Below are 25722 nucleotides of genomic sequence, written 5' to 3'. Positions count from 1 at the left end.
ACACACACAACTGAAGGCCACACTAACAACAATTACAAACACACAGACACACACACACACACTCAACACACACACAACTGAAGGCCACACTAACAACAATTACAAACACACAGACACACACACACTCAACACACACACAACTGAAGGCCACACTAACAACAATTACAAACACACAGACACACACACACACACACACACACACAACTGAAGGCCACACTAACAACAATTACAAACACACAGACACACACACACACACTCAACACTCAAACAACTGAAGGCCACACTAACAACAATTACAAACACACAGACACACACACACACACTCAACACACACACAACTGAAGGCCACACTAACAACAATTACAAACACACAGACACACACACACACACTCAACACACACACAACTGAAGGCCACACTAATAACAATTACAAACACACAGACACACACACACTCAACACACACACAACTGAAGGCCACACTAACAACAATTACAAACACACAGACACACACACACACTCAACACTCACACAACTGAAGGCCACACTAACAACAATTACAAACACACAGACACACACACACTCAACACACACACAACTGAAGGCCACACTAACAACAATTACAAACACACAGACACACACACACACTCAACACTCACACAACTGAAGGCCACACTAACAACAATTACAAACACACAGACACACACACACACACACACTCAACACTCAAACAACTGAAGGCCACACTAACAACAATTACAAACACACAGACACACACACACACACTCAACACTCAAACAACTGAAGGCCACACTAACAACAATTACAAACACACAGACACACACAACTGAAGGCCACACTAACAACAATTACAAACACACAGACACAGACACACACTCACACACACAACTGAAGGCCACACTAACAACAATTACAAACACACAGACACACACAACTGAAGGCCACACTAACAACAATTACAAACACACAGACACACACACACTCAACACACACACAACTGAAGGCCACACTAACAACAATTACAAACACACAGACACACACACACACTCAACACTCACACAACTGAAGGCCACACTAACAACAATTACAAACACACAGACACACACACACACACACACTCAACACTCAAACAACTGAAGGCCACACTAACAACAATTACAAACACACAGACACACACACACACACTCAACACTCAAACAACTGAAGGCCACACTAACAACAATTACAAACACACAGACACACACAACTGAAGGCCACACTAACAACAATTACAAACACACAGACACAGACACACACTCACACACACAACTGAAGGCCACACTAACAACAATTACAAACACACAGACACACACACACACACACACACACACACACTCAACACTCACACAACTGAAGGCCACACTAACAACAATTACAAACACACAGACACACACACTCAACACTCAAACAACTGAAGGCCACACTAACAACAATTACAAACACACAGACACACACAACTGAAGGCCACACTAACAACAATTACAAACACACAGACACAGACACACACTCACACACACAACTGAAGGCCACACTAACAACAATTACAAACACACAGACACACACACACACACACTCACACACACAACTGAAGGCCACACACTCAACAGTTGGACACCCTCAAAACAATACACACACTTACAACAATGCACACACATAGACACACACACACACACACACACACTCAACATGAGGACACCCTCACAAAAACACACACAAAACTGAAGGCCAGATTCACAACAATACACACACACTCAACAGTTGTACACCCTGACAACAATACACACACACACACACTCAACAGAAGGACACCCACACAACACACACACACAACAGAAGGACAACCACACAACACACACACACAACAGAAAGACCCTCACAACAACACATACATTTTTAGCTCATTTTTACAGAATACAGACCTTCAGCGAGGAAAAGCTGCTTACTTTTGGTTTTAAGGTAAGAAGCTACGTTCAAATGTCACGAACTGGCAATTTGGTTGAATCATTTATAAATATAATGTCATATATGTGTTTTTTAAATTCATATTTATATTTAAATGTCAAAATGATTTCCTGCATCCGGGTTCCCGTGTGTTATTAGTTTTGAGAGGTTGTTATCTTGGAATAACGAATCTGCAAATGTCACAACTGGCCAATCAGAATCAAGCATTCCAATAAGCCGTGTAATAACTTGCTCTTTTGTTATGAGCGGGTGAAAGGTGATCTGGATATAACTGTAAAAGACTTATTCAGTGATGTTGGGGTGTGTGTCATATCTGATAACTTTGCCTACGAATAGCTTGATTCAAAATATAGTGACCTTCCTACACAGCACAAACCTGAACATTGTCCATATGTGACCCGGTTTTTGAAGAGTAGGCAACATTACACAAACATGCTCCTGGTGCAAATGCTAAAGGCTTTGTCACATATTCCTCTTAGAGAATGCAATCCCAGAATGCATTGTGACAAGCCAAGTAAAACAACTAATCTGTTGATTTCAAGCTTGTGTAGCACACCAATACCAAACGCACTCGAGTCATCAAAGATCCCCAAACTGTCTCAGGTTTTGACTGATTTATCATTAGAATCATGAAACCTTAAAGCTTTGGATGTGGAAACTGTCTGTTAACTGACAGAAAGCTTGTTTACACTTCAAACAACAATAATGATGCCAAAAGCTGATAAATGTCATTCAGCGCAACTTCTCCTCTGTCTTATTTGTAAGTCAAAGTCAACACGAGCCGTGTTTGTGTTCAGAAAGCTGAAGCTCACGTTGCACAATGAGTGAAAAGAACTTCCTTTTCTTCAGAGTTCTTTAAACGTGCAGATGAACTTCTGCTTTTCGTCGAGCGTGTTATCTAATGCATCGCTGGCCTCGACTTGCGTGACGGTCAATACGTGAACATTAGAAACATGTGCGTGTCATGAGAACTGACAAATCTCAGATCTGTGCGCATTCATTAAAGATGTTTTTGGAAACAAAACATTATCAGTCACGCTTGACAAATTCACTACGACTCCACATTTGTTCTGTTTGCAGTTCTGCACGTTGACATGTGTTGCACAACAAATGACAGATTTGACCTTAAAACATGCTTTATTTGCATTTATACAGCTATATTGAATCATTCCAAAAAGCTAAATCCATTTTACCAACACACGAGACGGAAGAGTCACTCGGCTTCCCACATTGTTATCCAATCCAAACTGCTGCTGTATAATAATAACCATGAAGAGGGTCTAACGCAGCAGTCTGAATCCGCAGGTTCCTCAAGCTTAAGTTAAGTGAAGATCTCGCATGCTGTTAGAAGCATCAGTATCTGCCGTGTGAAATGACACATGGAGGTGGAGAGAGAATCCACACTGTTAAGGGCTGATTTGATTTGATACACGGTCTCCTTTGGGTGTTGATCCCTGTTAAACCCTCACGCGCAGCTGAAGAGCATTACAGGCCTGTGAGAGATCACGCTCAAGCCACTGTGAGCGCTCTGACCTACATGTACAGAAACCCAGAACCGCTGACGTGTACACTTTTATGCCTTTGTGTGTGAATCCAGACATTTTGTGACATTTCAAGATGGTGTTAAAACATGAAAAAGAACATTCGATACTGAACAATTAAAACTATACTCATGCATAGAATAGAATAGAATAGAATAGAATAGAATAGAATAGAATAGAATAGAATAGAATAGAATAGAATAGAATAGAATAGTTTTCATTACATTGTTAATCAATCAGACAATTGTTGGCACACAATAACACTGTAAAGAGCAAAAAATTCAATTCACTTATACTTTTGGTATCTGAGCACTAGTGTCTTTTCACAAACATCTGAGACCCCATCTAGAAACAAATATAGAACTTGTGCATTTATAAAAGAGGTGGAGTTCAGAGTTTGTGCCCGCGACGCCCCCTGCTGTCCCAAGAGCGTGTAGCTACACTGACTTTGTTACGGTGGGATAATACAGTAAATCATACCAATGCGAATTAAACAGAGAAACAGTTTGACAATATTATAATTAATATATGGCTTGTTTTTTACTTAATTTACAATACTACTATAAATATTATTATTATTTTTATTAAACGTCAAAATACAATCATCATTTTTTGTCTGTGTGCTTTTCTTATGTTGTCTGTACTAAAGGGTATGTCTATTTTCTGTAAACATGAAATTGTGAAGTGTTTTGAACTAGAAATAAATTTGACAGACAGACCGCTTGAACGCTTAAACGGAGCGTTTTTTAGTTTTTGGCGCGGATTCCCCCACCACCACAGTCCGGGTCTCCGGGGACTGAGACACACCAGCTCACGATCATGTACAAATACTGCGAATGAATGCTGGTCTAATAAAACACTCTTCATAAAATTCAAGGACTCAAATTTATGGGAAAATAAAAAGAGTTAAAATCAGTCACAATGACGATCATTTTATTTCATCGCGGATATTCATAAATATATCATCTGCCCCAGCCTCACACACATAACAGTACCTGTGGGTGTCAGGTAGAGCAACTTTAACATGTGTTTTTTAACCTTTGTGTTTCATGAACAGCGATGAAACGGCCTCGCTCAGTGAATTCTATCCCATCATTTCCGGTGACGTCATGTCTGTGAAGGAGATTCTGACCAAGCCGAAGTTCCCGCGCCACAGGACATGGTAACACACACAACCCTCACACTAACCTCTTGCATATTACGTTTTTGTTTATTTTTATGCGAAATGTTTGTCAAAGTATTTCCAATAGTACGTTTTCGGTTTGCTCATTTTGAAAAGCCATTCAAAAATCTAATTTTCAATGTAGGCCTACTCAAATTATTATTATTATTATTTTTAATTCACAAATTTGAGTAGACAAAACCTCACTTTAGCAAACTCTAGATTATGCCACGTCAGCATTTTTAGGCATTGCACTCTGGCATTATGTCCATATAAACATTGTTCAGAAAGCATCATCGATCTGTCTGAACATTTACATTTATGCAGTTTATCGATACATGCAATATAAATGTACATTTTTAACAGTGTCATCCTGACATTCATCCATCTTCCTAAATTGGTTATCCAGTACTGTATATCATGTGTTGAAGGGGACACGTTGCTCTGTTTTGAATGAAAATCAGGGATGGATGTGGAACGCGCCTGCACATTTTCACAAGATTTACCCCCAAAAAATCTCTTCTTCTGTCTTCAGCCCTCATACCCAACAGCTTTACTTGCAATGCAAAGACATCTGAGAGCCACTTTAGTTTTCAGACCTGTGATCCTCCACAGAGAGGAGTAGAGCCCGTGTGTGTGAGTGAGAGAGAGAGAGAGAGAGAGAGAGAGAGAGAGAGACAGAGAGAGAGAGAGAGAGAGAGAGAGAGAGAGAGAGAGAGAGAGAGAGAGGAGAGAGAGAGAGAGACATTTACACCATCACGCATCCTACAGTAGAGCCCGTGTGTGTGAGTGAGAGTGAGAGTGAGAGAGAGAGAGAGAGAGAGAGAGAGAGAGAGAGAGAGAGAGAGAGAGAGAGAGACGAGAGAGAGAGAGAGAGAGAGAGAGAGAGAGAGAGAGAGAGACAGAGAGAGAGAGAGAGAGAGAGAGAGAGAGAGTCTGGGAAAGACGTTTCCGAGTTCTGGGATAAAAAGTAAAGTCAAAGTCTCAGTAAGTCAAACTTCAGATGCAGGCCGTATGATTTGAGGATGAGTGTTAAATCCTGGCAGAAGGGTTCGAGTGAAGGTCTCGCTGTAGTTTTTGTGTTTATGTCAAGGTGAGCGAGAGACACACAGTGTGTTCCCTCTGTAATCTCTCTCATATGCAGTAATGTCACGAAGCGTCTGACTGTCTCTCGGCTGTATCTCTTATTAAAACATCCGTGTACACAGGTCACATACGCACTGCAGCTAAAAGCCCTTGTTATTCGTCTTCTGACCGCTTAGGGTTGTTCGCCAAAGTTTTGGGATTGAAAATAATTTAATATAACATGATGTATGAACCTCTGAATGAGGCTGTGTCGTGTTGATCAAATGTGTTTTCTGGATGAAATGTCAGTTCAGAGCTTTGAGGTATAGATGTGGCTCTCAGGGGCGAGATGAAGGAAGACCAGGGGCCGGATTCACCAAATAATAGATTGTTCTTAAGATAAATTGTTCGTAAGTGAGAATCTCAAACATTTTTTAAAAACTTTCCAAATATTTTCTTAATATTTGTCGTAAAGATAAAATGACAAGCTTTGTCAATGATTACACTCATTTGCTCGTGTAGTAGCCGTATATGTTTATCTATATGATAAACTTTGAGTATATCATTTTTAACGCTTGCTAACATGATATACTCATTAATACTTTTTGTGTGTTACTACGCAATAATATTTGTGACCCTCTAAATTTTCGAGTCACTTTGTCCCAGAATGAAGGTCTTTGCACATGCAGTCCGAAATTTTCGAAAGCGTTTCTTCGTATTTGGTGCTCGTGTGTACGGCATCTCTGAATTGTTTAGAAAGGCCCCTCAAATGTGCTCGCTACGGTTGCGGAAAACGCAGAAAAGCAAACCCAGTCCGAATTATTTTATGACGGAGGCAGTGTGTAAATGGGATTGACACGACATGAGGTCATATTTATTTTTTAGCGTGTTCAGACTCAATGCGCAAAGGGTTTAATGTAAAGCCCTCTGTTTTTAAGAACGAAAGCTAAAGTAAGGGAGCTAGACCTTATTGTTGTTATATTGATATAAATATTCCTTAAAGTAGCAAGTTAATGTCAAAATCTGGCTCAATACAATACACGTCACATGTGAAACCACCAAATACATGTTTTAAACATCTTACCTTTCGAGATTTAAGACAACCTGCGGTCTTCATTTTAAGATGATATTTACGACAGCTGTTGTTTCAAGAATTCGTAATATTAGTAATTTCTTAAGAAGTTTTCGGGAATACATAACATTTAAGTCACCAGAGTGATGAAAATGAGACTCTTGACGTCACATGATGGCTGACATTGAGCTGTTCCGACAATAAACCCTGTCTTTCTAAACAAGCCAAAATCTGACCTTTGACCCCAGGGAGGCTCTAAGGGAGACCAGTAACATCGATGAACTGAGAGAGAGAGACCAGTGGACTCTGTTTGGTAATGAAGCGGAGAAACTGGAGATCGGGGTGATCAAGAGCCAGCGTGCGGTACGTGAGCGGGTGGACCACTTGAGTCTGCGCAGGGAGGTGAGACCAAACAAACTCTATCCGTTCACTTTAGATTTCAACCGTTTATTATTCTGCACTGGATCTCTGTGTTCATCCCCAGGCGCAGAAGAAAGCTTCGGCACACATGAAGTTTATCGAGGATCTGAGCCTGAAGTCGCCTGATTTCTCCATCCCGCTGCGACCGCACACCGTGTGGACGGGCATGGATGTCAAACTCTCCTGCAGTGTACAGGGCTGCCCGACTCCCAGCATCACCTGGTAAGATTCTTCACAAGACAAAAAAACCTTAGTCCCCAGAGAGACACCATCCATCACACCGCCGCGTGACTCTTTGACAGGTATAAAGACGGTGTACCTCTGAAAGAAGCCCTGCCGTGGAACTACAAGATCCTTCAGAAGTTTGGCCTCAACATGCTGGAGATCAGGAGGTAAACGTCTTGTACTAAACACTAAAGACATAAGCCAATACAATATTACTCCATTTTTATTGACAGGTTTTTACAATTCATGTTATCTGATTCACATTTGACATATTTTACCCCCTCAACACAACGATTTTCATTTATAAAAAATCTGTCAATCCCTTTAAAAAAAGACGTTTATTCAAGTGTGTTATTAGTATATTAGAAGTATTCGGCATATACTGCACCTTTTCTCAGTCTTTTGTTGGATATATTCTCTATAAAAGTATAATAACGTATTCTAAGTGTACTTGCATTATCCTCGTCTTTACTCTTTTGATTAAGTCGTCCTTTAAATATGTATTTCACAAAGTTTGACATAATGTCTGCTAATTAACTCACATTTTAAATCTTAACAATACAATATAAATATTATATAACACACCTATACTTGCAGTATAAAAAACACTAGTACACTTGACAACAGTACTGTAGTACATTGATTAATATAAAGTACGTAGCCTACTAGATAAAGTACACTTAATAATAATAAAATGCACTTGAAGTGTACTGAAAGGTTGTGTAAGGGTTTTCTCAACAACTAGAAAGAAAGACTAAAGGTCATTGGACATTGAGAACTCGCGACTGAAATTTCCACACGTTAAAAAATAAATAAGACCTCACGTTGTGTCAATCACATTACACACTGCCTCAGATATTTCCGTCCGTCATAAAAGAGACGCCGCACAAACCGGCGCCATATACGAAGTGTTAAGATTCTCTTTTTGTTGCAGATGTTCTCTTGAAGATGCTGGTGAATATGAAGCGAGAGCAGTAAGTTCTCTGGGAGAGGTCACGTCATGTGCCAGACTGACAGTCAACTGTGAGTACATCATCTGTTCCTGTTATTGTTCTTTTTCACATCGTTTCAGTAAAGAATCGTTCATGAGTGTAGTCATGAGATGCTTTGCTCAGGAGAGAGCGGACGCCTCTGCGTGTTACAGTCTTCAGTGTTTGATTAAGTTCTGTTAACAGCGGTTCACTTGTTATGCTGTGATAAATTCTCCAAAGGGTTCAGTTCAATTTAATCCTTCAATTCATTCATTGTGTTTATTGTGAATCATTGACACACATCCTATGGAAGGGCCTGGAGCTACAATTTCATTGAATGTTGTTTTATTCTAATCACATGAGAGAATATGTTTTTATTAGTAGCGGATGTCATTAGATTTAAGCATTTAGCCGACGCTTTTGCTCAAGGTCTGCCGGGATCTCATTGGCATCTGATTTACTCACAGATACGTGAAGCGGTTGTGTTTCAACACCATCTACTGAATCAACATTTAACATTATCCTTTATTTCTGTGGCAGCTCACGAAGGAGCCGAGGCTAAACTCCAACGCTCATGGACTCCCAGTAAGTGTCTCAATGTGAAACGAGTCGTCTTTGAAGTGTTCTTCGAGTCTAGTGATGCTGTCAGGTGCGGCTCTTTGAACCATAATGAAGACTATTTTATTATCTACGTATTTGTTTTCATTCTCATGCAGGTCTTTTTCAAACAACATTTGCCTGTATAGCAAGCACAGGTTTTTGCTCAAAAAGACAGACGTAGTTTTTAACCCCTCTGTAAACATAATAAATAGCTTCTATTCAAGATAAACTGTTTATAAGTTTTGGATCGCTTGTTCACTATTTATATTTGATCCACTTTGTAAAATAATAATAAAGTCATCAAAACTATGGAAGAACACAGGGAATTGTTTTGTGACTAAAAAACATTTAGTAGGGATGTCAAACAATTAGTCACGATTAATCACATCCAGAATAGAAAATATGGGTTTACATAATATATTGTCTGTGTACGGTGCATTTTAATTTGATTATTAGTCAATATAAATAAATGATTCGAAATATTTCCTAAATATCAAAATGTTTGTGTTTATAAATTCAAAATGAATATGCACAGTACACAGACATATATTATGTAAACATGAACTTTTATTCTGGATGCGATTAATCGTTTTACAGCCTTAATTTCTAGTTATATTTTTTGTGTTTGTCTTTAATATAAAGTTATATTTGTTTATGTTCAGTGTAATTTGCTTAAGCAGTTTTTTGGGGTGTCAGGTCAGAGATGATAAATACAAATATAAAATAAATACTTTTATTAAATAAAATGCTGCTTTGTAATCAAAGAAAATATTACGTTTGTTCAAAGAAACCCGTTTTAAATGATTCTTCGTGTTTTCTCTGTGTTATCATTGATACACATTGAGAGCAAAAATGACAGTTTCTACATTATTTATAAACACATCTCAATTCCCATTTCAGGCCGTGTGGTGATATGAGAGAACACCAAAATTCATTTACCAGCCGCTAGATTGTCTCTTTTCCATCTGAAAAATAAGATAACTAAACAAATAGCTTGTCAGGAATGGTGTTTTCTCAAAGATGGTCCGCGTCTGCCCTCCGTGACGCCCTGCCGAGGTGCCGCCGCATTTGTCTCGTTACACTAATATTTGTCATCGGCTTTAAGATTGTTTCTGGTGCTTTTGCTGGGAATAGAATGAACGGTTCATTACGCTTCAGTGACTTTAACCGCCTGCACAACTGAATCCTTGATTGAGTTTCTCCTTATGTTCATTTCCATGGCCTGCCGTCAGTGATGAAGAACAAAAAACCTCCCTGTCATTCCATTAATGTCCTTAAATGTGACTCAGGTGTGACACGAATGACTTCTGATGTCGTACGTCACACAGTCATGTTTTATTGTTCACAATTGACAAGAAACCTATATACATCGATCACTTACTGATTCCTAAATTCAATATTATTTTTTCCACAACACTAAACTCATCAAAACTATGAAATAACACAAATACCACATTGGGAATCATATTGTGTCTAAATGAAATCCCAAATTATCCTGAAGTCTGTTATAATTGACCTTCTTCAGATTTCACCCTGAGATGCTTGTAAAAGTTTTCTGACCTCTTATTGACTCGTTCTTCTTTGTTTAGTCGTTTTTTATAGAGAAAATCTATTTTATCAAACAATTTAGTTTTGTAATAACAAAAACGAATGTATTATTATATGAATACTTATATTTTGGCTTCAAAACGAATATTTTTTTAAATGATTGCTATCCGCTCAAAATATTTTTCCGATCAGGAGAAACATTTCAGTCCTTATAATCTTTTAAACAGAGGTGTTGGTGGATTTCTTATTTATAGTGGATTTGTTTAGATATAACTTCTGCTCTTCTATAAGTTGTAGCTCCAGAACCAGAAGCTCGGTTTGGCTCCGTCTTTCCTCCGACATTCGTGAAAGAAGGTGCAGATTTATTTCTGCAGTGCAGTTTTACCTCCGCGCTGCTCTCCTTTCAGCAGGACGTCATGTGGTTCAGAGATGGTGAGTGTGAAATACGTTCAAATATTTGTCATGTATTTGCAAATCCTGTTTACAATGAATCCAAATCCATTTTTTAGTCCCCACAACGTGACCAATGTGTGTGGAGGGGCTGGCATTATTTCATTATTGAAAGTAAAGTTTCCTATATCATTCCATATAAATATAGTACATGAGTAATTCATTACCCATCATGCCGAGCTGTGAGGAGTGAATCAGAGGTAACGCGCGGTTCTGTTTGATCAGGTTTGGCACTGCAGCGTTCCAGTCGTGTTGAGTTCCAGACGGGCCTGAGATCCGCCAGTTTCACACTGAAGAGCGTTCAGAAAGATCACGAGGGGCTTTACACCGTCCGTCTTCACACGTGGGACGGAGACGTCGAGCACGGCGCTTTCGTCTATGTCAAAGGTCAGATCCTGCGCAACACCCCACCGGGACAAAACAGAAGTGTTACTTATTGGACCGAAAACCGCCATACGTAACAACAAAGAATACTGCTTTACTATTGACAGATGTTCCATAAAACCCTCATTGTCAGCAAATAATGGTTTTATTTTATTGTACTCTGTAAAATTGTTCTGTCAACCTTTCGCTGGTGACCTATAAAGCATCGCATTAACTTTAAAATCTTGCTTATTGCCTATAAAGCCCTACATGGTTTAGCTCCTCACTGCTTGAGTGAATTTCCCCTGGTTAGGCCTGGTTTCCCTCTGAGGGTTTCTAATGGACTTTTGGGTTTGCTCGACACCGTTTGCTTACTGCTTTACACTTTTTGCCTGAAAATTGTAAAAGTGCTATATAAATAAAGCTGACTTGACGTCATGAATTAGAAACACATTAGAAAAACGGCCCGTTCTGCTAACGTTACTTCAGAGGAGGAAAAGTGTGATGCTGACTCGCATTCGAGCGAATGACGTGTCCGTTACACACTTTGGGGTGATATTGGGTTGATATTTCATATTTCAGATGTTTTATAAACACTTGAGCTCTTGGCTCTGCTGTATTTGTGTTAAACTAACGTCAGCGCTCTCGCCGGTTTGTGATTGAATACAATTACAGAGTTATTATTTTCACGTCTCCTCTGATTTTAAGCAATGCAGCATACGAGCTATAATTCATTAGAGAGAAAATTGTTCTTTTCTCAGCAAAGTTCCCTGTCAGCATGAAACAGGGAATTGAGTTTCAGGAGGAGCTCGGCTCTGTACGCCTCAATCTACAGCATGTGATTTTCTCTCTTAATCTGCATTACAAATCTGCCAGGGAACAGCAAAATGTCTAAGAATAAATGCTGAGTTTAATCTCATGGGTCTGTTTCATACTTGTTTGAGACAATGAAACGGATAACAATGGGAACGCCTGCGGTCCTGAGAAACCTGGCGAGTTCACTGTATTTGTAATACAGAGAGGTTTTAGATTGCTGGCAGAGATTTTAAGATTTATCATTTTAACATCTCAGGTTTGTAACCTAAACTTATTTGGTAACGGAGGATTTTGGACCGGCAAATATGGGTTTGTTTAGATCAAAACAGAAGAAAGTACTATAAAAGTGATATGACAGATGATGAACACTTCATTAATGCAAAACTACTCGTCTTCGGACCCTGGCGTCTGGCAAAAGCTCACCGGCACCATCTTGTGTGATCAGCCCAATGTTCTCGTACATGGTTTGGACATCATTGTGTACCCAAAACCAATTTCTAGGAACAGCGTTTCAGATGATAAAGAAAGTGTCTGTTTTCTCTCCGTCTCTGTCTAGACGCATCATCGGCTGTGGTTGGCGCTCCGGGTTCTCCTCTACAGGTTAAGTGTTCTGATGTCAACAGAGACTATGTGTTCCTCTCGTGGACGCCCCCCAGTGCCGATGGAGCCGCACACGTTAAGGGTTATTTTATAGAGAGGTGATTCCAGAAACACGATCCGTCTGATGCTTGAACCTGTGACATATGCTTTCTTCTTGAGACTGAGAGAGATTGGAGGAGCTTTTAGTTCTGTTGGAGGGGATGAAATTTGAAATGAAAGGTATTGCAACGGTGAGAGATAGTGCAGGTGTCTAACCTTCCTGTCTCCTAGCAACATGCTAGTTTACTCCAACATCTTTCATCTTCCCATTTCTGTCTCATCTGTACGTGATCGTGACTACTGCAGAAAGATGAGTCTGAGACCACAAGAATAAATACTTCGGCTTTCATTTTCTGTTCAAATTAAACAATAAAACCATGTAATACAAAAATGATTAATACTATTAATCTTTATCTGTAATCTGTAAATCTGTAATCTGTGTTCAATTGTCCAATTTGTACAACACTAGCCGAAGTTCTTCCAGCCAAATGTTCTGTCTCAAAGTTATAAAAATGTTCTTGCTGTTAAGTTAAAAGCACATTTTACCAACATTTATTTGTCATTGCTAAATGTGTGGGTGTTAAAAACGAATTAGTGGAACGTTTATAAATAACTATTTATTTCATAACTAAGTGAGAATTAGCAAAACTTTCAAAGTTTTAACTCGTTGCTATTAGGGATATTACGATTTAATCAGCTGACGATGCGATATAATTCACCATTCTGATCTCACGATGCAATTTCATTCACAGAAATGAGTTAAGGCAAATTAAAAATGAACATCTGCCCTTTTAATAATTCTCCAATGTAGCACATTGTTGTATTTTATGTCAAATAACTAAAATGCAGTTTGAAAACCAAAAAATGTATAATACTAAAGTCTTTTTAATATAAACAAACCAAGACTTTGTCTGTCCTTTTCCTTACTTTTACTTTTTTAAGAAATACCAGCATATCAAAATTTACCAATTTAGCAAAAAAAAACAGCGGCCATTGATGTTCAAAGCGATTCTTTTAACGTCGTAACCGATTTGAACGGTCGCATATTATAACGTTGTAATTTTCAACCGTCTCGCAGTGAATCGTTACATCCCTAGTTGCTACGGTGATCTTAGAATGCTCAAAGTGGTTGCCAAGGAGTCCAGAGTGACATCATGGTGTTTCGTAACAGTCTCACGCATGTCTCTCTTCTGTCTCGGGCAGGTGTGATATAGGTGTTGGGAAGTGGGAGCGATGTAATGATGTCATGCAGATGCCATGTCAGTATCCTATCACGGGTCTGAAGGAAAACACAATGTATCAGTTCAGAGTCTGTGCAGTTAACCAGGCAGGAGTGGGCCGTCCTTCCAAACCCACAGATCCCGTCCTGACCTCTGACCCCCTGGAGCCCAGCAGGACCATGGGTAAGAATGTCAGTCTTGATTTAAACATACATACTTGCTGGCACTTTTGTCTCTTACACAACTACACTTTTTCTATCATCATATCAAATACAAACCTTCAGCCTAAACGCAGTTATAAAATGCCAAACAAGGATTCTATATGCATACAACTGTTTAAGCATAAACAACAAAAACAATCTGTTAAAATATTTAAATCTGTTGAACATCTCACATGCATTCAGATATTTACTGAGAAATGTGATGCTGTGTCACTTTGTCTATTGAAAAGCTTCTTTCACACCACTGATGATATTAAATGAAATGCCTTAAAATGCATTTAAAATGTGAACATATTTACTTCAACGTGGCAACTTTTTAATATCTCTGAAATGTATGAAAATTAAATCTGTGTCTCAGAAGGTCTTTTAAAATCAATGCTAGACTCTGAAAATAGCACTGTTAGTGCAGCAATGTTTTCTCTGAAGTTGCTCGAAATAATGTGCAATTGAAAGAACACTATACATTTTAAGACTATTAGCTGTGACAAATATTTATGAAATGCAAAATGAAATAATTTCCTTTGAATCCATGGTGTTGATGTGAGGGAGATGTATTTCTTATTAGCACATAAGGTGAAATAAAGATGGTAAATTGCTCTTTTATCCAAACACCATTATTCCCCTGTGCTTTTTTATTAAAAGTCCATTCTCCCCTTAAGCTCACGGTATGATATTGCTGGCATCCATCTTTATCCCTGACTCTCTCTCTCTCTCTTTCAGTGGTGAAGGTGGAGCGAGGCCGAGAGATTGTGATCACTAAAGACCAGCTGGAGGGTGAGAACTCAACTCTGGCGACTCCAGCCCATCAAACAGATAACACAAAAGATTTATCTCATTGACACAACGGTCAGGACACGGCGGTAAGGAGTATCTGACAAAAACACGTCCACGCCCACACAATATTTTTGGGTGAGATGTTCTTGACGGGTTAGTTGTGATTCATTCACCCGCTGTGTCCTTGAGACGGATTTCATGAATGAACCGCCCTGTGACTCTCATTGTGTTTCAGTGAGCAGATCTGATATCAACGATCGCCCGTGTGCCTGCGCAGGTGGTCCGTGCTCGCCCGTATGGCAAAACCCATAAAGACCGAGGCACTTTTATTAGCGCTCGGCATTAAAAGCATGATGATATGTCTCTGAAGCTTAAAGATTGAAATGATGGAGCCGCCGCTTATAACTGCCATAGCAACACCAGGGACTGATGGGCCATTATGAGAAGCTGTAAAGAGCTCATATAAAACACTTCTGTGCTTTTACGCAACACCACTTTCTTTTCTCTGTGTGTGTGTTTTGCAAGCATGAATGCACAGAATGGTTTTGCAGAACAGCTAGATTTCCCTGTGGAAACCAAGAAAATCTGTAAAGTAGTTTAACTACTCCTCGCTCCATTCAGCTGTGTACGTTCTCATTTCGTGAGGTGGTCAAGCTCCACATTGGCTCGCATCCTAAACCACGTTGTCTACATCGGCAACTTCCATCTGAGGCAATTTCCCATCTGCGGAGGAAGTTACGCACGAACAACTGTTGATTGTAAAAACAACGGCAGTGGCATTTCTGCAACGTTTAGAAAAATGCTTAGTTGAAATAATTTGGTCATTTTTTATCATTTTTAGGTAAGGTCATTTTGGTAATTCGATATTTTAAAGCATTCAATTAATGTTTTCACTCATTGACGTACATGGTTGCCATATTGGTGAGGGCAAGAAAGCGTTGGTTGAGACTGTTTAATGTTAACTAAATATTTTTGTGCTTTATTTCCAGAAAAGTCTTTACATTTAAACATATAAAATCTACAAACAGCTGTGGAAAATATCAAGAGGCAATTTTTTAATTATTTTCAGTTTTTCTAAATTGACTTTTTCTAGGTGTGTTTGTTCGGTGAACTACTTACAATATTTCTCCCAAATTTCAAATAAAAATCGTGTTTCTATTTGCGTTTATTTGCAGAAAATGAAAACTGGAGAAACAGGTGGAAATAACAGAAAAGATCCTCTGAAGTTCAGATTTACTTTTAAGTAATATTTCTACAAAAATTAAAAGTATTTGTGTAAAAAGTAATATAAGAATCGATAAAACTGCAAAATAAGATTAACAATGTTTCTATGAATAGCAAATGTGTCATGATACACTACAATGTGAGCTGCTGTTGTATGTAAATGTGTTTGGGGGGTTATTGCTTGAAGCATCAGTCAGCTCCAGCGAGGACCGCCCTTTAACCTGTTCTCCATCAGTCCCTCGTTCTCCTGCTCCTTTCTGCATTCATTAATGTTCCTCTGCGTCTCTGAAACGCCGCAGGTTATGATGCTGATGTTCCTCCGGTCGCTCTCTCTTAACCTCTCCTCTCTCTTCAGGTCAGGTCCGGGTACCGTTCCCCCCCACTGACGTGCGAGTTTGTGAGCTTAGCGACACCTACGCTGTGCTGAGCTGGACCGAACCGGATCCGAGGGGCAGAGAACCTCTCACCTACTTTGTGGAGCGGGTAGGAGTTTTCCCTCGTCCCACGCCATGGCTTGTCGTTCAGCTCATTAAGAGTTACTGCGTCTGTGGTCTTTACCCTCGGCCGCAGACCTCAAAGATGCGTTGGTTTGCCCGCTGAGCCAAATTAAAGGTGCACTTTGACTGTGAAGATAATTGGAGGCGGTGAGCGCAGGGTGAGGTGACGTCGACGGTTCATTAAATCTGTGTTTCCCTTTCAACTTAAATAGAGCAAATCCTCTCCTGTTTACCTTGACAACATCACAAGAAGCGCAATGACTCACCAAATGTAGTATCAGTCATCAACATTAATGTGTCAGAGAAATATCAAAGCTGAGATCTCTTAAACATCAACGTTATTTCTCCTACATATCAATGAGATTAAATGGAAACTTTTGCTTTATTCTCATGTGTGTCTCAGATGTTTCTCCTGAGAAAAAAGGTCAGAAGTTATAGAAATGTTGGAGTTTCAGAAGAGTGTCAAACTGAGCTCAGATTTGTCTCGTCTGCAATCAAAAGTCAATATTATCGAAGATCTCAATTTCTAATCAAATTAATTTAAATCCAGATTATTTGACCTCTACAATCTACATTCATTTATACCTCCAGAATCTTCGTGTGTTTCTCATCTGTTTTTGATTTCTCAATGTTGATATTCAAATGAAACACAACTAGGATCTCCATCAAATGTCCTGAGCTATGAAAGAGCAACTTCCTCTGGGACATAAAAGTGTATTTAAACACGGTCACTGGGAAATATCCAAACAAGCCATCAGTCTTCACCTGGCATTAGAGTTGAAAAGCACCTTTTTCTTTATTATATCCAGCAGCACATTCTGAAAGTAAAGGTCCTTCAGTTTTGAAAGTGCTGCCTGTGATCATTTCACAAAGCCGAGGAGGCAGAATTTTCCAATATCAGTCACAGGAGAAACTCCAGCCGCTTTCAGACTCCGTAATGAGCCAGAGAACCATAAACTGCCACAGGGCATGAACTTTTATTGAGCGCTTTTATAAAAAAACACCCTAATAAAACCGTCTGGTCCATCTGAAGTTCTGAGTAAGAAACATATATATGAAGATTCAGATTTCAGTTTACCGCCAGGCACGTTTTATTATAGACAATACATTATCTTTATAGACAGTTCTTGTTTTATTCAGATGTTATTTATAGTTGAATGTTTCTTCAACGAAAAAGCTCTTTGGGCCCTTTTGTTGTTTAGAAAATAAACTTTCATTTAATATCAGCAGTAGAGGCGCGTGGATCATAGAAGACATCTGTCCTGAACACAACTGAACAGAAAATTTAATAAAAATCATCATTTGTCTAAAAATCTATATAAATCATGCAAATGTTTTTAATTTGACTCTTTGTTGCTTTTTAAACTTTTATGATGGATTGAAAGTCTGGAATACGCATTAAAAAGTTTGAAATGTTAAAGTCATTTAAAAGAAATAATGAAGGCTTATTAAAATTTCAGAAATGTTTGAGTGCAACCATATTTTAAAAGGCAAAACACAGAAATATGGCTGTCAAAATAACATCCAGAATAAAAGTTTGCATTTGTATGATAGATGTCTATCTACTGTGCAAATTAATATAAATATAAACACAAAAACACACATGCGTGTATAAATATTTACATCTATAATTTTGATTTTCATAAACAAATGTTTTTAAATGTTGACTTTTTTCTTGAATATGTACATGTATGTGTTTTAATAAATGGCTTATTTAAATACACATTACACAGACACTATTATGTAAACACAAACTTTTATTCTGGATGTGATTAATCGCGATTAATCGTTTGACAGCCTTACACTGAAATATCATTTTAATACAAATGAACCGCAGTAACGACATAAACAACATGAAATCATCTTTAAAAACGAACGTGATTTTGATCAGACTTGTGTTCTTTCAGTCTATCGCAGGTAAGGAGAGTTGGCATCTGGCCAGTATGGATCTGACGGTTCTCTCCACGAGGTTTGCAGCGTTTGACCAGCAGAAGGGAAAGTGGTATTGTTATCGCGTTCGATCTGTCAACAAGTTTGGCATCAGTGAGCCGTCACTGCCCGGTGCACCGGTCTGTCTGGGACACCCGCTGGGTGAGAGAGAGAGAGAGAGAGAGAGCATGCGTGACGCATTCTGTCATGTTCGCTAGAATGTTGTGCTGTGCTTTATTTTCCATGAAATAAACGTGTATGGTGTGAATGATGAATTTAAGATAGTTTTCAGTGATCTTTTTTCACCTCAAATTTCATTTAGCCATCCAAATGCAACTTGTCATGTGACACAAAGTAGCCTATAGTGTTTGTCTCCAGTGATGTCGTACTATCATACCCATAGATATGTGCACATAGATGCCACGGTCAACCACTTTCTACACGTTTTTAGGAGTCCCAGCCACACCGCACCACATCCTGCCCATCCGAGACAGCGACACCTCCCTTCTCCTCCAGTGGAAAGAGCCCAAAATAACAGAGGGAATTCTGGGATATTACCTGTACTGCAGCGAGGTTGGAAGTGGACAGTGGAAGACCATCAACAATAAACCCATCACCAAAACCAGGTCTCTTCAGATTTATAACCAAAAACCGTCTTATTTAAATCAGCATCACTGCTCAGTATCATCTCTCTCCATCTCTCTCTGTCAGATTCACAGTTCACGGACTGTCGACTAATAAACACTATGTATTCCGGGTGAAGTCTGTGGGATTAGCCGGAAACAGCGTGTACTCAGACGAGTCTCCTGCTGTACGAGTTAAATCGGCTAAATGTAAGAGTCTGTCGAGCTTCGCCATCTTCTCATCTGACATCTGAACTCTCTGAACTCAAACACAGCAGCGCATCACATTGATCAGATGAAATCACAAGCACTATTCGTGCCACTGACATAATTGACTGATAAAACCTTGGAAGCGCACATCAGAACCATAACAACGTGCCCATTCAGATCTAATGTATGACCTTTGACCTTCTGTCTCTGCAGACGTTCCTTCCTGTCCATCGGCCATCACGGTACTGAACTGTACAGGAGACGAGATGATGATCGGTTGGAGAGCCCCAGCCAATCACGGAGGAGACCCTGTACGTGGATATTTTCTGGACCGGAGGCAGACGTCTCAGGAAGCCTGGAGAGAGGTCAACATCAAGGCCATCACAGACAGAACGTACAAGGTGTGTCCACATTCATGACATGGCACAGCCAATCAAAATGCACTTCCCGTTTTAGGGTATTTCACACGCTCTATAACTACTGCTCAGAGAGGATTGTATGACGTCATGTTTCATTCTGATTCAAACGTATCTGCAGTAAGAAATCATCTGTGATCAATTTCATTGAGACACTTTTAAACAGTTTCAGTCATCTTCAGCTAAAAATGTATTATTGTTGCTCAATCTCAATGTTTCATTTGGCCGAGTTAAAATGTTGTCATTTTTACAAAAGCCTGTTGAAGAGACATTAATTAAACTTATTTTTATTTTTTTAATAGAAATCGGTTGATTGAAATCAAATGAAATATTGACCTGAAAATGATTGATAAAAAATATATACTAAGCGAAAAATAGAAATTAGTCACTAAGGCTCTAAAATTATAATAATATAAAAAATTAAGTTAAATTAAAATAAATAGAAATAAACAAATACTGTTAATAATAAAATGTAAGTCACAAAACAAAGTAGCTAAAAATATAACTAAAATTAACATAAAAACGTAAAATCTTAAAATAAAAGCGAATTAAATTATTACTAAAACTAAACACAATGCTATAACAACTATGGTAAATATTCACTTGAACTTTTTAGTCTGAAGGGCCAAACACAAACAAACTATATATAAAATATATATACAAAATAACAACAAATGTGAGTTTTATGGTTTTAAAGTCATTGTGAATCATAATTTCTGTGGCTTAACAGTTGTTTATACAATGTTTTATTCTGAGACATGTTTCCATGACTTTTTTATATCTCTAGAATGTGTTTTTTTATTAAGGTTCTTGCCACTTGTTGCTAATATGGCATTAAATATCAAAATAATAATAATAAATAAACACATAAATAATTTTTGGTGTGAGCAAAAATGTGTTTATTTATTTAGTTATTTCTTAATTTTATGTATATCTGTTTGTTTATTTGATCTTATTTACTTAATCAATTGAATAAATAATAATACAATTATTAGATCTCCTGTGGTGGAGAAACATCTGCTGTCACTGACCCTTTCTTGCACTATAATGTCATGTTTTGAATTTCAGACTCTTATTTTGTCCAGTTCTTTGTTTATGTGTGAGCGCCCTCTATTGGACGGAAATGTCTGCTGTGACATCATCATCATCATCATCATCATCATCATCATGTCTAATTCTATTAACACATCCTCTCAAAAAGAGCTTTTTTGTAATTTGCTTTGTGCAATTAATTCACGGGATGAGTCCATGTGCATAATGTCATTGAGAGAATGCATTGATCTTTTTAAGCGCTCCGTGTTCATTGCATGTGAACGTGATGTTAATTCAATTAAAAAGTGATGTCGGGGCGTGTCACCTGCCCAACCTCATTACCTATAAAAAGGACTTGAGAGCGATACAGACGGATGTGTGCCATCCAGTGGACTTTCTCTATTCCAACGTTCAGCTTCAGAGTCTCCGGATAATCCTGTGATTTGATAAGAGGATTCCGGGCCTAAAGTAAAACACCAAAAGCTTCAGGATGACCGTGTTCCTAAATCTAATCTCAATTACATGTGACCGAGTGACCGCTTCTGTCCATCAGTCGTCTACATCACACACACTGAGTGGTTATCAGATCACACTAAATGCCTCTCAATGAAGAACATCACACGGATGAATAAAACCTCTCTGAGTTATACATGTGTCTTGTTTCCAGTGTCACGTAGAATCTGTGTTGTTGTGCTTAGTTCGGTCAAGACTGAACATTCTTTGCCTTCTTTATTAGTTGAAACTGCATTTCTCATTTACCGAAACGTTTTTCCTTTAGGTCACGGGTCTTCAGGAAGGCACTTTTTATCAGTTCCGGGTCTTCGCAGCGAACATCATTGGACTTGGAAAACCTTCAGAGGCGAGCGAGATGTTGCTGTGCGAGCCGTGGACGATGGCTGAGCCGGGTAATAAAACCATGAAAGGGTAGACATTTCACATTTCAGGTTCCGGTATGATTTTGTCAGATTGTTTGGTTTTTTACTGCTGTGACCTCTGCTGTCAAATAAAAGTCAGAAGAAAATTGTGCTAAAATAAATCACATTTACAGCATGCGGCATCTTGCTGCGTTTAGAATAAAACTACTGTCTTTGACTATTAACATGACGTTGTGGTGTTTTATAGATACTGATGTGATGTTTTGCAGGATGTCCGTATGGTTTGGAGTTTAGAGAAGTGAGACGTAACTCAGTCGTGCTGCTGTGGGCGGAGCCTCTGTACAAGGGCCTATCAGAGATCACTGGGTATATAGTGGAGATCAGCGAGGGGGCGGAGTCTGAGGATTGGACCCCTGTATCAAAAGAGCCGGCGACGGAAACTCATTTAAAGGTCTGTTTTGTGTCTCTCTAAATTTGATGAGTAGTGAAAGATTCATCCCATTGTTTCGATTCCCAAAAATGATTCTTTCACCGATTCATTGGGAAAGAAACTTTCCTTTCGATGGGTCAGTACGAATATTTATTTGTAAAACAGTTTTCTAGCATTTGTACCAACGTTATAAAGCAACCTCGGGGAACAAAAGAACCGATGTGAAGAATTAGGGAAAATCGGAGGATGGTGTTGGAGATGGGCGGGTCAGCCGTAAGTGGGTGGGACTTAAGATGCAAGTGTACAAACCTCCAGAGGATTTTGATTGGTTTATTTAATGTCGTGTGTTGTAGTATTGGTTCCTGATCCACAGTTGGTGTAGTGTCTTGGGAGACTAACAAAAAGAAGACTCAGAGAAGGCCTTAATTCTCAGTGGTCATTGAGAGGATCCAACACACTGCGCTTCTTCACAGCCTTTTACAATGCACAATACACAATGCATTACTGACCCCTGCTGAACATACCTCAATATCCACATACAACAGTCGGTGACTGTTTTATAAAAAATACAAGACTCTGTTTCTGTTATTTTTTACATATTTTCCACGTAAAAAACGTAAAGTTACAGAACAGACTTACAGGGGGGAAATGTTATTTTACAGTTATTTTACAAAAGTTATTTTTTTTCAAATACTCTCATACTCTCAAAAACTGTAAAATTACAGAAAAAAAATCTACAAATTTACAAGAAAATGGGGAAAACAATTGTATATATATATCCTTATATCATATAATATTACAGGGGGGGAATTTACAGAAAATGTTTGTTATTTTATAGAATTTTTTTACAGTGTAAAGGTCTGTGCACATACAGTCTGAAATTTTCGTGTGCGTTTTCTGTATTTGGCGCTCGTTTGTACGGTGTCTCTGAATTGTTAAAGAAGCCCCCTCAAAATGCTAACTACAGATACGAAAAAACGCAGAAAATCAAACCCAGTCCTAAATTTTTATGACGGACGAAAATATCGGAGGCAGTGTGTAAATGTAATTGACACAATGCTCGTATTTATTTTTTAACGTGCGGAAACTTTTCGTTTTTATTTTATATCCATTCGATGCATTTTGACAAACTGTTACAAAAATTTTTAACTACGATGAAAATGTTTTTTTTTATAATGTTTTCATTCTGTCTCCACCGCCCGCCATCCTCAATCACCGCGTGAAAAATCTGCCTAATTGCGGCCTTAGCTCCTCCCACTTGCTGTTTGTGGCCTTAACTCCTCCCACTTGCTGTTTGTGGCCTTAACTCCTCCCACTTGCAGTTCTCTGGGCTGCAGCGATCACTACTTGCATGTGAAAGAGTCATTTATGAGCAAACCACGATATTGAATTGTGAGTGAATATGTTTTTATGATTGTGGATCAGGTGTTGGGTCTTCAGTCAGGTCAGACGTACCGTCTGCGTGTGTCTGCTGTGAACAGCGCTGGCGTTGGGATGTCTTCAGTTCCCTCAGAGGCGGTGAACGCTCGGACTGAAGCAGGTCACATCCCTGAACATCTGCATAATGACTTTTCTTCTCCATCTCACAGCGAGCTGCTTTTAAACTCTGTCCTGCCAACAGGGGCCAAAGAGATCCAGATCGGGGTTGATAACGATGGCTTCATCTTCCTGAGCTTTGAAGCTCCTGACGCGGATGAAAGAGATTTCTTTAGGTGGAATAAGAACTACAGCGAAGCTCTCGATGCCGGAAGAGCTCGACTGGAGAACAAAAACAACAGGTGACTAGATAAGGGCTCATGAAACCAGAGTTTGATCACAACACTCCGGACGGAAATGACTACAAATAAAACCACGGATGAGATCCCTTTAATATCTAGACGCGTCTCAGATATGTCTCCTGAGAAAAAGAGTCATTAGAGTTTCAGAAGAGATGTCAATAATGACAGCGTTGGGTGTTACTAGTTACTAATAATTAGTAATTGTATTTTAATTACGTTTCCCTTGAAAAAGTAAACTAAGGGATTACTCTTACACTTCTGTAATTTAATTACAGTTACTTTTGATGTCATTGAACTTAATAGTGTGTAATATATTCAATTTCAGTGAAAATTACATCAAAATTAGAAGTATAACTTTAAAATGAATGCTTTAATGTATCCTTCTCACATTTGTAATTCTTTGGTCAGTTAATATGAATAATTAGAGTAGTTATTTATTATTTATTTGAATGAATTAAAAGAACCGTTTCATGTCTATCCTTGAATCACTTCACTATTCGAGGTTGATGTAGGATATAGAAAGAAATTTGTGAATAAATTCTTTTTGGAGAGATGAACTTGAACAGTAATATAATTACACTATTGAATATGTCACTAGTAATTAGTAATTCGTTACTTTTTCAAAGTAACTTACCCAGCACTGAGCTCAGACATCAAAAGTCAAGATCTCAATATGAACTCAAACATTTCTCCTCAAATCCAGACGATTTGACCTCTACGAGCTACATTCATTTAAACGACGTCTGGTGTGTCTCGCAGGTCTGTTTTGACCTTCACTGACGCCTCGCAGCAGGATTTGGGTCTGTACACGGTGGAGTTGAGCGGACACCCGGACGTCTCGTCTAGTTTCACCTTCACTGCGGAGGGTAAACGCACCATCACCTGAACACGCTGTGCGTGTGTTCAGCATCACACCTGATACAGAACACGTGTGCAGATGAATCAATGACTCATGATGATAGAATACCAGCGTCACGCTTTAAACACACAAGTCCTCTGGCCCTGCGCCCTGTTTTACACGATATGGGCTGTTTCAGACGTCTCATATCTTAAAAAATCTCTCGAAAGCAATCAAACGCCACCAGAATAACTTACAGACGTTTGAGATGGTTGTATATTCTTTTGTTTCAGACTTGGACAGACTGACAGATCTCAGCTGGCATGTCAGGAATCCGCGTAAGTGAGAGGGTCAGAAAACGAGTCTCATTCTGTACGTGGATTTATTTGTGTCCCTCATCATGTCTGTGTGTGGCAGTGATTGCACTGAAGTCCGGCTGGCAGGTGGACGTGTCTGAACAGGGTCACGTCCGGCTGTGGCTTCAGACTGAGTCTCTGAGTGACGCCGCATCTCTCCGTCTCATCCTGAATGACAAAGAGATCTCCAGCACGCCGGTAACAAACTCTCTTCTCGAACACCTGGTGTTTACGATGTTTGCAGCATCGAGATTTTATTCGTAGTGTTGGTTTAAGACTATAAACTAAAGACAACAATCCAAGTGGATGCTGAACACTCCCAAAAATTCTGTTGTTTATTGGGTGATCTTGCCCTTCCCAATATGGCGGCACTGTTTACGCATCACGTCAATGTGTCAAAGCACTCT

General features: G+C 39.0%; 1 protein-coding gene across 1 annotated transcript in view; it reads left to right on the top strand.

Annotated features, from left to right (window-relative positions):
* myom3 (myomesin 3) overlaps positions 1-25722 on the top strand; it is a gene marked incomplete at its 5' end in the record, with an annotated part of 36038 nt that overhangs the window by 5091 nt on the left and 5225 nt on the right. The window contains 23 exons of the mRNA XM_079470370.1: positions 4619-4723; positions 7109-7262; positions 7345-7502; positions 7583-7672; positions 8440-8528; positions 9017-9061; positions 10916-11056; positions 11300-11461; positions 12810-12951; positions 14096-14295; positions 15054-15107; positions 16687-16814; positions 18736-18919; positions 19209-19383; positions 19469-19590; positions 19804-19991; positions 21817-21943; positions 22183-22364; positions 23769-23883; positions 23965-24121; positions 24881-24987; positions 25253-25297; positions 25377-25513. Coding sequence (XP_079326496.1) covers positions 4619-4723; positions 7109-7262; positions 7345-7502; positions 7583-7672; positions 8440-8528; positions 9017-9061; positions 10916-11056; positions 11300-11461; positions 12810-12951; positions 14096-14295; positions 15054-15107; positions 16687-16814; positions 18736-18919; positions 19209-19383; positions 19469-19590; positions 19804-19991; positions 21817-21943; positions 22183-22364; positions 23769-23883; positions 23965-24121; positions 24881-24987; positions 25253-25297; positions 25377-25513 — 3007 coding nt within the window. The remainder of the gene's footprint in view (positions 1-4618; positions 4724-7108; positions 7263-7344; positions 7503-7582; positions 7673-8439; positions 8529-9016; positions 9062-10915; positions 11057-11299; positions 11462-12809; positions 12952-14095; positions 14296-15053; positions 15108-16686; positions 16815-18735; positions 18920-19208; positions 19384-19468; positions 19591-19803; positions 19992-21816; positions 21944-22182; positions 22365-23768; positions 23884-23964; positions 24122-24880; positions 24988-25252; positions 25298-25376; positions 25514-25722) is intronic.

The sequence above is a fragment of the Barbatula barbatula genome (genome assembly GCF_947034865.1).
Source record: "Barbatula barbatula genome assembly, chromosome: 12".
NCBI classification, from domain to species: Eukaryota; Metazoa; Chordata; class Actinopteri; order Cypriniformes; family Nemacheilidae; genus Barbatula; species Barbatula barbatula.
The sequence above is the reverse complement of the archived record's forward strand: the minus strand, read 5'-3'. Positions and strand labels throughout refer to the sequence as shown.